The sequence below is a fragment of the Terrapene carolina genome, unplaced genomic scaffold, assembly GCF_002925995.2.
Source record: "Terrapene carolina triunguis isolate 2854851 unplaced genomic scaffold, T_m_triunguis-2.0 Scaffold96, whole genome shotgun sequence".
Taxonomy (NCBI): domain Eukaryota; kingdom Metazoa; phylum Chordata; order Testudines; family Emydidae; genus Terrapene; species Terrapene triunguis.
Window position 1 is genome coordinate 4,771,478 of NW_020664447.1, and position 12,650 is coordinate 4,784,127.

The following is a 12,650-nucleotide window of genomic DNA, read 5'->3' on the forward strand; positions in this document are numbered from 1 at the left end:
AAATTAGCATATCGGATTTGGATGTTTTTAAGATGTTGCTCCCATTCCCCCAGAACACTTTCAGAGACACTGTCGTAAAACACCTACATTTGAGGACTAAACCGAACACCAAACTTCTTTTGTGCTATTTAATACTAAAGTTATTCTTTTCCCCCCCTTATTGCTTCAGTGCTGGTCAGCCTGATTATTTTTGTCAGTTACTTGTGTTTATTGCTGGCTTGTAAAGAAATGAAAGCTATTTAAAACGAGCAGGTGTTTAACAAAGCAGGTGTTGGGTTAGTGAAACTGTGGGAGAGAGAGAGGAAGTAGAGTAGCAGTTAAAATCTGGGATTTTCAAAAGGCAGTAGAAGAGGTAGGTGGCCATCTCCCATTGAAAGGTGATGGGGCCCTGTAACGGGGCGATGACTCACCGCTGCGGCGCCTCCTGATGGTCATCCAGGGAATTAGCTCTTTCCACTCAGGAGTACCCTCTGCAGGCCGGTGTCTCGCCTTGCTGCTGGCCCCGGTGTCCCTCCCTGACCCCGGTACCCCTTACCTCGGGGTTCCGCCCCCTGCAGTATCCCGCAGTCTCGCTGGGTCTCCCCTCCCTGGGGAACCCCCAACCAGCTATCCCCACCTTGCCTAAGTCTTTGGCCTGCAGCCTGGGGGTTTTCCAGGCTGAAGTTCCCTAGCTCCTCTGGCCTTCCCCCAGCCCTGCTCCACTCTAGGTACTCTGTTCAGCTCCCTAGCAGCCAGGCCCATCCCTCTCAACAGCTAGAGAGTGACTCTCTAGCTTCTGACCCACAGCCCTCTTATAAGGGCCAGTTGGGCCCTGATTAAGCCAGCCACACTTCCAGGGCTGGAGCGGGGTGATCACCCCGCTACAGGCCCTAACTCCCTTCGGCACATTTGAATATCCCAGCCTAAAATGTCATTAAAATATTCTTACTTTGATAAGATGCTGGTGTCTCAAGATACAAATGGGTTTCCAAACAGGGGTAACATGTGAATTAGCTCATTTGAAAGAATTATTATTTTTGGAATTATTTTTGCTTTTAAAAGAAATGGTGCGAAACTCCTGACTATTGCTTGTCCAGCACTGTTGGAGCATTTTACAAACACTAATGCACGCACAAACCTTGTGAAGAGATTATCATCCACCTTTGTGGAACAGAGGTGCAGAGAGGTGAAGAGACTTGCCAAAGGCCGTAGAGAGTGCTAGGGTCAGACTTGGCACTCTATTCTAATATCTTTTGTCTCTCAGTCCTTTGCTCTGACCATGTCTCACTATTACTTTTTCCTTTATAATTTCAAGTGATGGTTATTGGCTCCATTCTTATAAACCTTGTATGATATAATCATGTGGATGTTAATGGGACACAGTCAAATTGCATCAATCATTTTCATTTTTTTGCTGTTCTACTCCATTATGTTTAATAATCTCATAGAAAAAATCATTTTCTTCTTATCCTGTCAGACAACTTTGGCTTTGTCAGGTGCTGTGTGGAAATCCTCAGGCCCTTAGAGCTCCTCCCTCGAGGCATCCACTTCCTCCTGCCCTGCACAAAGCCTGTGACCTCCTGTCCTCTTCCTCTATGCATGGGTATTAGCAGCATCCCGGAGGAACTGTCCTCCCAGCCTCCTGACATCATCATTCACTCAACTCTGAAATCTAGATTTTGGATTTTTCCTTCTCATTTGCTCTGTTGTCACTGACTTTTGGTCCCTTTCATCCCTCCCACAGGTCAAATTGCAGGGCAAATTCATTCAGTTATATAGAATTTTAGATCAAGGTGGTATTTTGGGGAATGCATATAGGCCCAAAGATGAGACTCTGCTTCTCAGTCAGTTTTTAATGATTGGAAAACTGATTATAAAACAGACATCCCTGTTAATATCTATAAAATCACAAGCATTGTGTTGTGCTCCTGTTGTCCACTCACTCACTGCTGGCTGTTGTTCAGTCCCCACACGTGCACTCGCTATTGCAGGAATCTGCATTGTTTTGCCCAGAGCTGGGGAGAAAATGGGTTTCCCACCCGGTGAGAATTTTCAAGACTTCATTTTAGGACAAAAAAATTGTAAATTGTTGTGAATCAAAAATTGGCAACATTTTTGGATTGGGTTAATAGAAATAATTCATTTCCTTTTTTCTCTCAATTTTTTAAACTATAAATTAAATTTAAAAACAAGAATTCATTTTGAAGTGAAAAACAACTTTTTTGTTTTGAAAGAAGACATTTGGACAATTCTGAAAACTCACCTTTTCGTGCCAACAGCTTTGGTGCTGATGAATTGGCATTTACAAAAATAATTAATTTGAAAATATTCCCGACCAACTGTAGTGCCACCCACCGTTTTTTCAGTGAGCTGTCCATTTGTATGAATGGGAGCTGAGAACGTTGTTTCCATCTAGTACATGAGACTGGATGGGAGGAAGGTTCATGGATGGTAACAGGTACACAGACTGACTGAAGGTAGGGTGACCAGATGTCACAATTTTATAGGGACAGTCCCAATATTTGGGGCTTTGTCTTATATAGAGACCTATTACTCCCCCACCCCCATCCCGATTTTTCACACTTGCTATCTGGTCACCCTAACTGAAGGTCATTGAACCATTTCTGGTCAGCCTTTGGTTAGCATGTAATCCATGCAGGTGTGAGATAACTGTCTCTCACACTCTTTTACATGGTGTTTTTCTTTGCACAGCAACTGGAAGAAGCAGCTGCTCGAGCCGCAGTAGAAGAGAAGAAACGTCTTCAGACTCAAATGGAACTGCAAGACCATTTCAGTGTGGAGCTAGCAAGAGAGAAAATGGTGAGTGCTAGGATAGCCAAAAACATTTTGAATTTCCTCAATGAGCTGTGTTTCCACCATGACAATCATAGGCTTTTGCTGAATGGATTCCAAACAGGTTTTGAATGGTGGCATACCAGAGTAGAAGTACTGTATCCTTATTTGCTGTGCATTCATTTTGAGTAATCATATACAGATTGATGATGTTTGTACAATTCTGGGACAACGTGAATTGTAGTAGTTGAGTGCAAAGTGTGTTTCTTTGTGCTTTAAATTGTCAATTCTATTCTTAATTCCTAATAATTTTATTAAAATTGAATTTTAAGAGCTTTGTGTGTGCATAGATTATAAAGATGATAGTGCTTACCACTTACGTTGTAGTTTTAGCTGTAAATCTCAAAATCTTAAAGATGAGGAACCCATGGCTGACCGAGGTTCCTTGTTAAAGGTCACAAAAATGAGTCACTGGCAAAGTTAGTACAGAACCCAGCTTTCGTGATTCCCATGCTGCTTTCCTTAAAATACATCTGCTGTTCCTAAAGCCCTTATTATTATATAGCACATATCTACCTATTAAACTTTAGAAGCAACTTGTCTTACATCGCAGCCTTGTAATGCTGACTTGCAATTAGTAAATCAGATCCCAGGATGAATTTTATCATAATTTTTCATCTGGGCTTTGTCTTGAATAAAATGGTATATTACTAAAGTTATCTACTGAAAATAAAGGATAAGTGTTGATTGTCACTCAGATCCTTCATTGCATAAAATCTTGGGACATAAAGTTACTGTGCTAATCCAGTTGGGATGGCTGTGCATGTGGGACGGGGTGGGCTCCGTTTTGGAAAATGATCTTGTTTGCTGGAGCAACAGAGGCTTGAGATAGTTGTGGAAGCAGAATGCTTAATAGCTGCAGGAGAGGAAATGCCTTTATGGCAGGGGTTCTCAGACTTTTGTACCAGTGACCCCTTTCACACAGCAAGCCTCTGAGTGCGACCCCCCTTATACATTAAAAACACTTTTTTATATATTTAACACCATTGTTAATGCTGGAGGGCCAAGCGGGGTTTGGGGTGGAGGCTGACAGCTCACGACCCCCCATGTAATAACCTCCTGACCCCCTGAGGGGTCCCGACCCCCAGTTTGAGAACCCCTGCTTTATGGTACTCAAAAGCAAGCCCTCCTAGCTGGTTAAGGAATGACCATAATGAGCATTGAAGCATGTCCTACCTGGTCTTCAACAATGAGATTCAGGGTCATGATTTGTTGAGTAAGACATAATAGCTAAGTTTCAAACAGTGACTGGAGGGAAACTTAGATGTTTGTCTCCTGATTTACCTTCATCGCTGTCTTCCCTCAGCCTTTCACCTTGCCAAAGGTGTGAGACAGCCTTCTACAACTGGTACTTTCTTCTTCCCAGTCAGTCCAATGACCATTGCTTCCAACTCTGCCTGATGCATGGTGAGAATGGGGAGTCCAGCAGAGGAACAGCTGTACAGCAGTTCTGTCAATTCTGCTTGGTTCCCTGCTCTGGCCATGTGTTAAAAGAAGGACTGAGAGATCTGAAGGAGAGGAGGTGTAGCACATTCCCATTCATCTGGCGTGGCTGGAAGAGTGGCAGGAGAGTTGTCTTCTTTGTCTCTCTCCTTGATTTCCATAGTTCTTCCGCTTTCTTTGCTTTCTCTTTCCACAGCCAACACCCTTTGCTGTGGCTTTCTCTCTGCTCCTTTGATTTCTCTGCTTTTCCAGCCCCACATCTGCCCCCATATCCACAACTGCTACTCCGCCACTATTCATTGGCTACCATACTGGACTTCACAGTGTGAAATTTACTAAGCGGTTGTCTACACACTGCTGGTGAACCAATTTAAACTTGTATGTGGACTCTTTTGTCTGTATAATACTGGTTCCAGCCGTTTAGCTTGTGCCTATAACTTGCCTGACCTGAGCCAGGTTTAAACCACTCTAAGAGCATCCCCACAAAGTTGTACCAATTTAATTAAGTCAATATGAAACCACACAGTTAGTTATAAAGCTACAACTCTGTGTGTAGACCAGGCCTAAGTTTAACTACAACGTCCTGCTATGTGGACAGCACAGAGGGTAGAGAAGTTAAGCATCCTGGGAAGAGTACAAGCAGAGGAGCAGGGGAAGTGAGCTGCATGTGAGAATCCTGCCTGAGGTGGGAAACTTGGCACATATAGTGGAAAGGTTCTCTCTGAAAATTGGATATCCTTGAGGGCTCCATCCTGGGCAAAGAAAAGCCCACTACTGTCATGGGGATGCCGAGCTAAGGTGTGTCTTCACTTTATGTTGTCAGGTAAGACAGCAAATGGAAGAGCAGGTTGCTCAGAAATCATCTGAACTTAAACAGTATTTGCAGAGAGTATGTGAACTCGAAGAAATGTATAAAAAGCTACAGGAAGCCTTGGAGGATGAGAAACAGGCACGTCAAGATGAAGAGACCGTAAGGAAACTTCAAGCCAGGTGTGGTTTTTAATCTTATGGTAGCAATGGAAGTAAATCGATAAAACCATCCCTGACAGGCATGGTCTAGGTTTACTTTGTCCTGCCTCAGTGCAGGGGACTGGACTTGATGACCTCCTGAGGTCCCTTCCCGCCCTCCATTTCTCTGATTCTAGGATATTGGAGAGGAGATTTAGGGGTGAAGTGAGGGACTGAGGTGCTGCTATTCACTGGGTTCTCTCAGATACTATAAGGTTGAGGAACTTACAAATACATAGTAGTGATTAATAATCATAGTGATCTTTAATAAGATATCAAAGCTGAATGTAGTAGACACATTGGGGGTACAGAATAGATTTGGATGTTTGAGTATTGGACACTTGTCTCTAAGGCCTAAACGTTCAAAAGTGACTAATGCTTTTGGCTGTCTGTTTTTGGGTTCCCAACATGACACCGTAAAGAGGCCTGATTTTCAGGTGTGTGCTCTACACTTTCAGAAAATCTGACACCTTTTAGTGTGTGTCAAATTTGGCACCAACAATGTCAAGTCACTTCTGAAAATGGAGGCCTACATGTGTACTATTTTGCTATTACATGTTTTCACAAAGCAATAATTATTCCAATTTTCATATCAGCTTGTATTTTATCCCAAATTAATTTCATACTGATAATGGGCTGCACTTCCATTTTCTACTGTGGATTTCAGTCCTCCCTGCTAGTGACAACTTTATGTGCCTATTTTTCATGTGGTTTCTCAGTGTTGGGCAGTTGCACTACAGGCTGAAAGAACTCCCTGAACTGCACTTTTTGTGATTGCGTTGTTTGTGCTCTTGAGTGACTGGTATGGGTTCCAATGTTGTTAAAACTCCTCCTTTTCCCATACTTTCCAAGTTAATCATCAGAAAGTAATTTGCTTGATCTCCTTGCTTGTTAGCACATATGTGCTAGATAATGGATTAGACTTAGTTTTCAAATACCGTGCTGCAGTATCACAATCTCCTCTCTAGGTTACTGGAGGAAGAGTCAGCAAAGAGAGCTGAACTGGAAAAATGGCACTTGCAGCAGCAGCAGACCATTCTGATGACAGAAGCAGAGAAGCAAGAGTTAGAGACCCAGAGGATCATAAAGGAACGTGCTCTTCAAGTTGCTATGCAACAGTTGGAACAGCTTGAACTAGAAAGGATGCAGGCACTTGAACAGTATGAGGTAACTTACTCTATGCCAGCTGTGTTCCTAATATGCCTAATACTTATGCCAGGTGTTCAATGAGAGTCAAATTAAAACAAATTTAGAGGTTGGTAATGGGGATATTGTGCCTTTTTAATTCATGTGTATGCATTTGAATCCAGCCCAAGACAAGAAGTTATCTCCAGCTTTTTCAGTGGCCTCTGTGGTACATGTTATGGCCCCTGTGACTTCACAACTTAGGGCTGGTCCACGCTAACCCCCCACTTCGAACTAAGATACGCAACTTCAGCTACGTGAATAACGTAGCTGAAGTCGAAGTATCTTAGTTCGAACTACAAGGTACTTACCGCGGGTCCACACGCGGCAGGCAGGCTCCCCCGTCGACTCCGCGTACTCCTCTCGCAGAGCAGGAGTACCGGTGTCGACGGCGAGCACTTCCGGGATCGATTTATCGCGTCTAGACAAGACGCGATAAATCGATCCCAGAAGATCGATTGCTTACCGCCAAACCCGGAGGTAAGTATAGACATACCCTTAGACTTCACAATCTTTGATGTATTTATCTTCTCAGCCCTGTGAAGAAGGGAACTGAGGCCCAGTGTCACACAGAGCAAGGAACTGAACCCATGTCTTCTGAGTCCCAGGCTAACAAGGACCATCCTGCCTCTCATGTGAGAGCTTCAGTCCAGTTCCCCAGGATAAGTGTTGATATCGCACAAACACCAGCACAACTAGCACTAATCGAAAGCCCATCAGCAGTCGGAGGATGACAAGTAATGATTACGGGGACTGGATTGTCCTCTGAGCCCTAGAACTGGCCTTTCTGTGCATAGTTGGGTGACGCACAATGGCTTGATTCTCAGGCCAACTTGCTTTCTTGATGGTGCTGCAGGGAACACATTAACATTGAATGTCCTGGCTTGCATGGTTTAAAGGCAAAGATGCAGTGGTTCTGATCCCCTTATTGTGATCGTACCTCAGCCATACCCTGTTGTTTCTGGGAATGTTACAGAACATCTAATTGTTCTGGGGGGTTGCAGTTGAGTGAAATGATGGGTGTGCCCCCTCATGAGGGGAAAGTGAAATTAAGAAGTGCAATATCTTGAACAGACAATTCCCAAGGATCTCTTAAACTTGTATAATTGGTGCTAAGTATGACATTGCATGGGAGTTGCTTGATTTTCTGATGACACTTTGATTACACATGCACGTGTATGTACATCCATAAACAAAACCACATTCCTACTCCAAATAGCAGCCTGCCAAAACCAGATTTAAATCTAACAAACAACTCTAAACTTTAAGATACACCTCTACCTCGATAGAACGCTGTCCTCGGGAGCCAAAAAATCTTACCGCGTTATAGATGAAACAGCGTCATATCAAACTTGCCTTGATCCGCCGGAGTGCGCAGCCCCGCCCCCCGGAGTGCTGCTTTACCGTGTTCTATCCAAATTCGTGTAATATCGGGTTGCGTTCTATCGGGGTAGACGTGTACTTGTTATCTTTTTTAAAGTTAGTGCAAATATTTTAAATATTTAACAAGGTTTCTTTTAAATATTCAGATTTCTGATTGCATAGTCTGACCTTTCCTTTACAAATGGGGCCACTAGGAATTGTCTGGCATTGATTCAAAAGGCCAGCTGAGATTAGAGGAAGGAAGGTCTGGTTTTTAGGCTTCCATTTCACCCATTCATTTTGGTGCTCTCAATTTGTTCATGTTCCCCTAATGCCCTGACAAATGGTCCAGGATGCTTGAGCTGCCTTGCATGTGCCCAAGACGAACACTCTCCTCACAGAGCTTCGCTTTATGAAGTTACCGATTAGTGTAGATGGACTTTCAGTGGCATGGCCATCCAGTAATGGTCTTAGCCCACAAACAGAAACCTCTTGCTATGTGGAAATTGTTCACCCTGCAAGTGTCACTTCAGCCCTACTTCTGCTAGTGCAGAATATCTTTCTAAACCCCATTTCCCCAACTGACAGCATTAGGAGACGGTCTGGAGCAGAGAGGTAGATCTGTGAGTTGTCTGCACAGAGATGGTAGTTGAATTTGTTTGCAGATAGGATTACTCAGAGATAAGGTGTAAGGGGAGAAGAGAAGGAGACCAAGGACAGAGCCCTGTGGAGAGGATGAGGAGGATCTCCAGAAGCATTATAGGCTAGACTAAAGCATTTTGTTATTATGGACTTCACTGTAGTACCTATGAGCTTTAGTCATGGACCAGGACCTCACTGTGCTGTGCACACTGTACAAACAACAAAAAGATGGTCCATCCCCCCGAGAAGCTTACCCTCTAAGGATAAGATGTAAGCATTACAAATGGAGACACAGACATATGGGGGAGTACAAGGAAATAACGAGGTATACGGGGTCAGCATGCTAAGTAGTGGTCTTGGCACATTGTCAAGTTTCTTTGTAGGCATCATGCAAAGGTAGATAACAAGATGGCTTTGCAAGTGTTTATGTGGAGCTCCTTCCCAGCATGAGGAGTAGTGTAAATAAAAGTACAAAGATGCTTGTTTGAAGATTCAACATGTAGGCAGTGGAGGCTGGCTGGCATCATGGGCTGACCAGACTCCGGCACTGACAGCTCGATACCTAATTGGGGATAGGCTGTGAAGAGCCTGGAAAGTGAAGACAAGCAGCTTATGTTTGATGCGATAGATAACAGGGAGCCACTGGAGGTACACAAAGGGAAGGGTGATGTGGGCAGAATAGCAGGCTAGGAAATTATCTTTGCTACAACATTCTGAATGGATATGAGTGGGGCAAGACTGCATTAGTCCAGGCTAGAGAGAAGGTTGTTGTAGTAATCAGGATATGAGGTGATGGCTTGGATGGATAGGAAAAGGCATAAGAGAGCAATATTAAGCAGAAAAAAAATCAGCAAGATTTAAAAATAGCCCAGATGTGAAGACCTAGACAGAGGTGTGAATTGAAGATAATGTCCAGGCTATGGGCATGCAGGGTGGTGCTGTTGTCTCCAAAGTGATAGAGAAAAGAGGTAGCAAGGTGCGCTTGGTTGGGGAGGGGGAATATTAAGAGCTCTGTTTTAACCATGTTCAGTCATCAGCTCAAGCTCGACATCCATGAAGAGATGTGGGGGAGAGAGGCTAAGACTTCAGTTTGGACAGAAGGAGACAGTCTGGAGCAGAGAGGTAGATCTGTGAGTTGTCTGCACAGAGATGGTAGTTGAATTTGTTTGCAGATAGGATTACTCAGAGATAAGGTGTAAGGGGAGAAGAGAAGGAGACCAAGGACAGAGCCCCATGGAGAGGATGAGGAGGATCCCCAGAAGCAAAGGACAAATTGGAAGAGCAATTAGCAAGGTGGGAGGAGAACAAGACAGAGTCATGGAATCCAAAGGAGGACAAAAATTTCAAGATGAGCCTGGTTGACTGTGTCAAAGGCAGCTGACAGGTCAAGGAGGATGAGGATGGAGTACTGTTTGAGCTTTAGCTAGGAAGAGAGACATCATTCGAGACTGTGACTTGAGACTAATTGAGTTGATTGGTAAAGAATTGTTCTCAAAAAGTGAGTGGTCCTAGCTGAACTGACGACCAAGGATGCTTTAACTGGCTTTTGTGGGAGGTAATTTGAAAGGTGATGTTTGAGAGAGAGTTTCATCTTCCTGTATATTTTGTGTGTGGTATCTGGAATAGGCCAGAGCCTTTTAATTTTTTTAAACGTGCTGCATCTTGTTTCAGGGGGTCAAAAAGAAGTTGGAACTGGCAGCTAACAAGACCAAGAGCTGGAAAGATAAAGTAGCTCATCATGAAGGATTAATTCGATTAATAGAACCAGGTCCGTAATCAGTACAGAAAATACAAATTAACAGAGCTCATTGTGCCCTCCTGCCTGACTTATCCAGGGCAGCCTTTCCCTTTACCTCATCAGGTATCACTGCCGCCTGCAAATACCATATTTTAAAATAAGCAATTTGAGTAAAGAGTGACCATGCAGAATCTGGGGGCTGTGGTTTTTCTGACTCAACGTATAGTGGATTGTGCAAAATCTTTAAATGATTTTGAGAACAAAGATTATATCACAGTTTCACGTTATCCTCCATTTCTTTGCTGCGGAGCCAAGTAAACAGTGTCATTATGAAATATTAGAAGGGTACTGTCAGCATTGATGGCCTTAGAGCAATCTGCTCTCCCTGCCAGCTCCTTTCTTGTGAAACCAAAATTTCAGTTGATAAGATTCCTGCTCTCTGAGGTCCTACTCCTTCTCTAGCAAAAGCAATGCCATTGGTTGGAGCAGGATTGGGCCCTGAGCTACTCAAAGAATAAGGGTCTAAGTGCTTTTCCACCTCCTGAACAGTCAGCCAGGAGAGGGGAAGCACAATGCCCAGGGCTTGTTAATTTTGCTAAGAGGCTAGAAATTCAATACTGTGGTAATTCTTAAGACTTTGCTACCCTCAGAGATGTATTAAACAAACAAAAAAAAGGAATGCTTACGGGGCTTTTTTAGGTTGAGCCTTTTCAACCTTGTTCACATTCTTAAAATCCTAAAAATCTGTTTACAATATATGTGTGTGAAAAAGTTACTTCTGTGGCTAGCTCAAGTTAGTTTGGTTATTTAGGGTGGGTAATACAGGAAATAAATAACAAAAACATGGAATAAAACACGTCCTTGTTTACATTAACAAGCTCAGCCAAGACAGTTTAAGTCCTCTAGTCCAGTGAGCGTGTATTCAGTGCATGCACAAGGGCTTGAAAAAAGTGGCTTCTCAATCCTGGGCTCGGCTGGGCTCTGGAGCAATTTAGTACAGCTTTAAAGCTGCTCTAATTTTCACTGTGTGACCCTAGCACTTCTCTATCAGCTGGGGACTGCTGGAACCAGGTCCCCTTTCTCTTGCGGACATTCCTGATCGTGGTGTAGAGCAGCTACATCTGCTCTGTGCCACATGGAGATTTCCCATTGACAGGAGGTAGGTTAAGTGGTTTTGCAGTGCCTAAGTGCTGCCGAGAATCCTTGGTGGAGCTAAGGATTTAGCCCAAGGTTTCTACAGATGCAGAGAAGGGGGGCTGTAAATCAGCCATGAGTCTAGGGAAAAAGCCTCTGTTACTCATAGTATTATTTCTGTTATCCAACTGCCTAGGAGCCCTAGTCATGGTCCAGAACTCTTCTGTGCTAGGCATTGTACAGATACAGAACAGTAAGATTGTCCCTACCCCCCAAAAAGAGATTACACTAAGTGATTGGTCAGTTGTGCCACAGGCATGGACAGTTACAAAGAGATGGCTGGTGTCCTAAAGGAAGGGAGAAAATCTTGGAAAAGCTGACAGAAGTAAGTGGTTGTGGGTTTGGGACACGTATGCAGATGCACTTCTTGTAGTAATAGACACGTAAATTGCCTTTAAGTCATGCCAGGTATTGTGAAAAAAGGCATTTGGTGTTTGGAATGGGATTATTTATATGGTATCTCTGCAAGAAGTGCATATAGAAGGTAACCATGGATTTTTAAAAACTGGTTACCTTCCTCTAGCCAACGTATGTTTGTTATCTCACCGCTAGTTGCACTGATTCTGGCTGTGCTCCATCTAGCCTGATGTAGCCTGATGATTTTACCTATGGAAAAATGTCTGTTTTATATCAAATATTATAATGTCTTCCAGGGTCTAAGAATCCTCACTTAATTACTAACTGGGGACCTGCAGCCTTCACTGAAGCTGAACTTGAGCAAAGAGAAAAGAGCTGGAAGGGGAAAAAGGCCACTTCTGAGTAATGAAGGCAGCTGAAATCTCACTCAACAGCAATAAAATATTTGATCTTGCCATTTTATACTTCAATTATGGCTTACTGCTTGTAATGATTGTGTTCAAAGCAACATATTCTGCAAATGCTGTCTACAAAAGGATCTTTTATCACAACAGTATACAGGAGCTGTCACGTCTGCAACTTTCCCTCCAACACTTAGCTTCCAGAAACTGCTTTATTTATATGGAAAACATTATCCAATCTCTGAGCTGCAGATTTTTATTTAAAGAATAACTTTGGTCATAGAAGAACCTGTGGAAAAATTTATGACATAACCTATCAAATGCAGTCACAGTGTTAAGTACTGTTATTTCAAGTGTTTCTAAAGTGAGGGAACTGCTTGCCTATGTCTTTAGGCAGGCAGTGTCATTTAAAACAAGAGGTGAGACCCATATCAACACCCACTGCCAATCATAATCGCCTTTTGCCCTTCATTTCATCTCCTCCACTG

General features: G+C 43.3%; 1 protein-coding gene across 1 annotated transcript in view; it reads left to right on the forward strand.

The window, feature by feature from the left end:
* The window catches only part of SWAP70 (switching B cell complex subunit SWAP70), a 53,723-nt gene extending 41,492 nt beyond the window's left edge, over positions 1-12,231 (forward strand). The window contains exons 8-12 of the mRNA XM_024196650.1: positions 2,692-2,799; positions 5,099-5,265; positions 6,252-6,450; positions 10,144-10,240; positions 12,058-12,231. Of these exons, the coding sequence (XP_024052418.1) occupies positions 2,692-2,799; positions 5,099-5,265; positions 6,252-6,450; positions 10,144-10,240; positions 12,058-12,167 (681 nt within the window). The 3' untranslated portion in view covers positions 12,168-12,231. The remainder of the gene's footprint in view (positions 1-2,691; positions 2,800-5,098; positions 5,266-6,251; positions 6,451-10,143; positions 10,241-12,057) is intronic.
* The last annotated feature ends 419 nt before the right edge of the window (positions 12,232-12,650 follow it).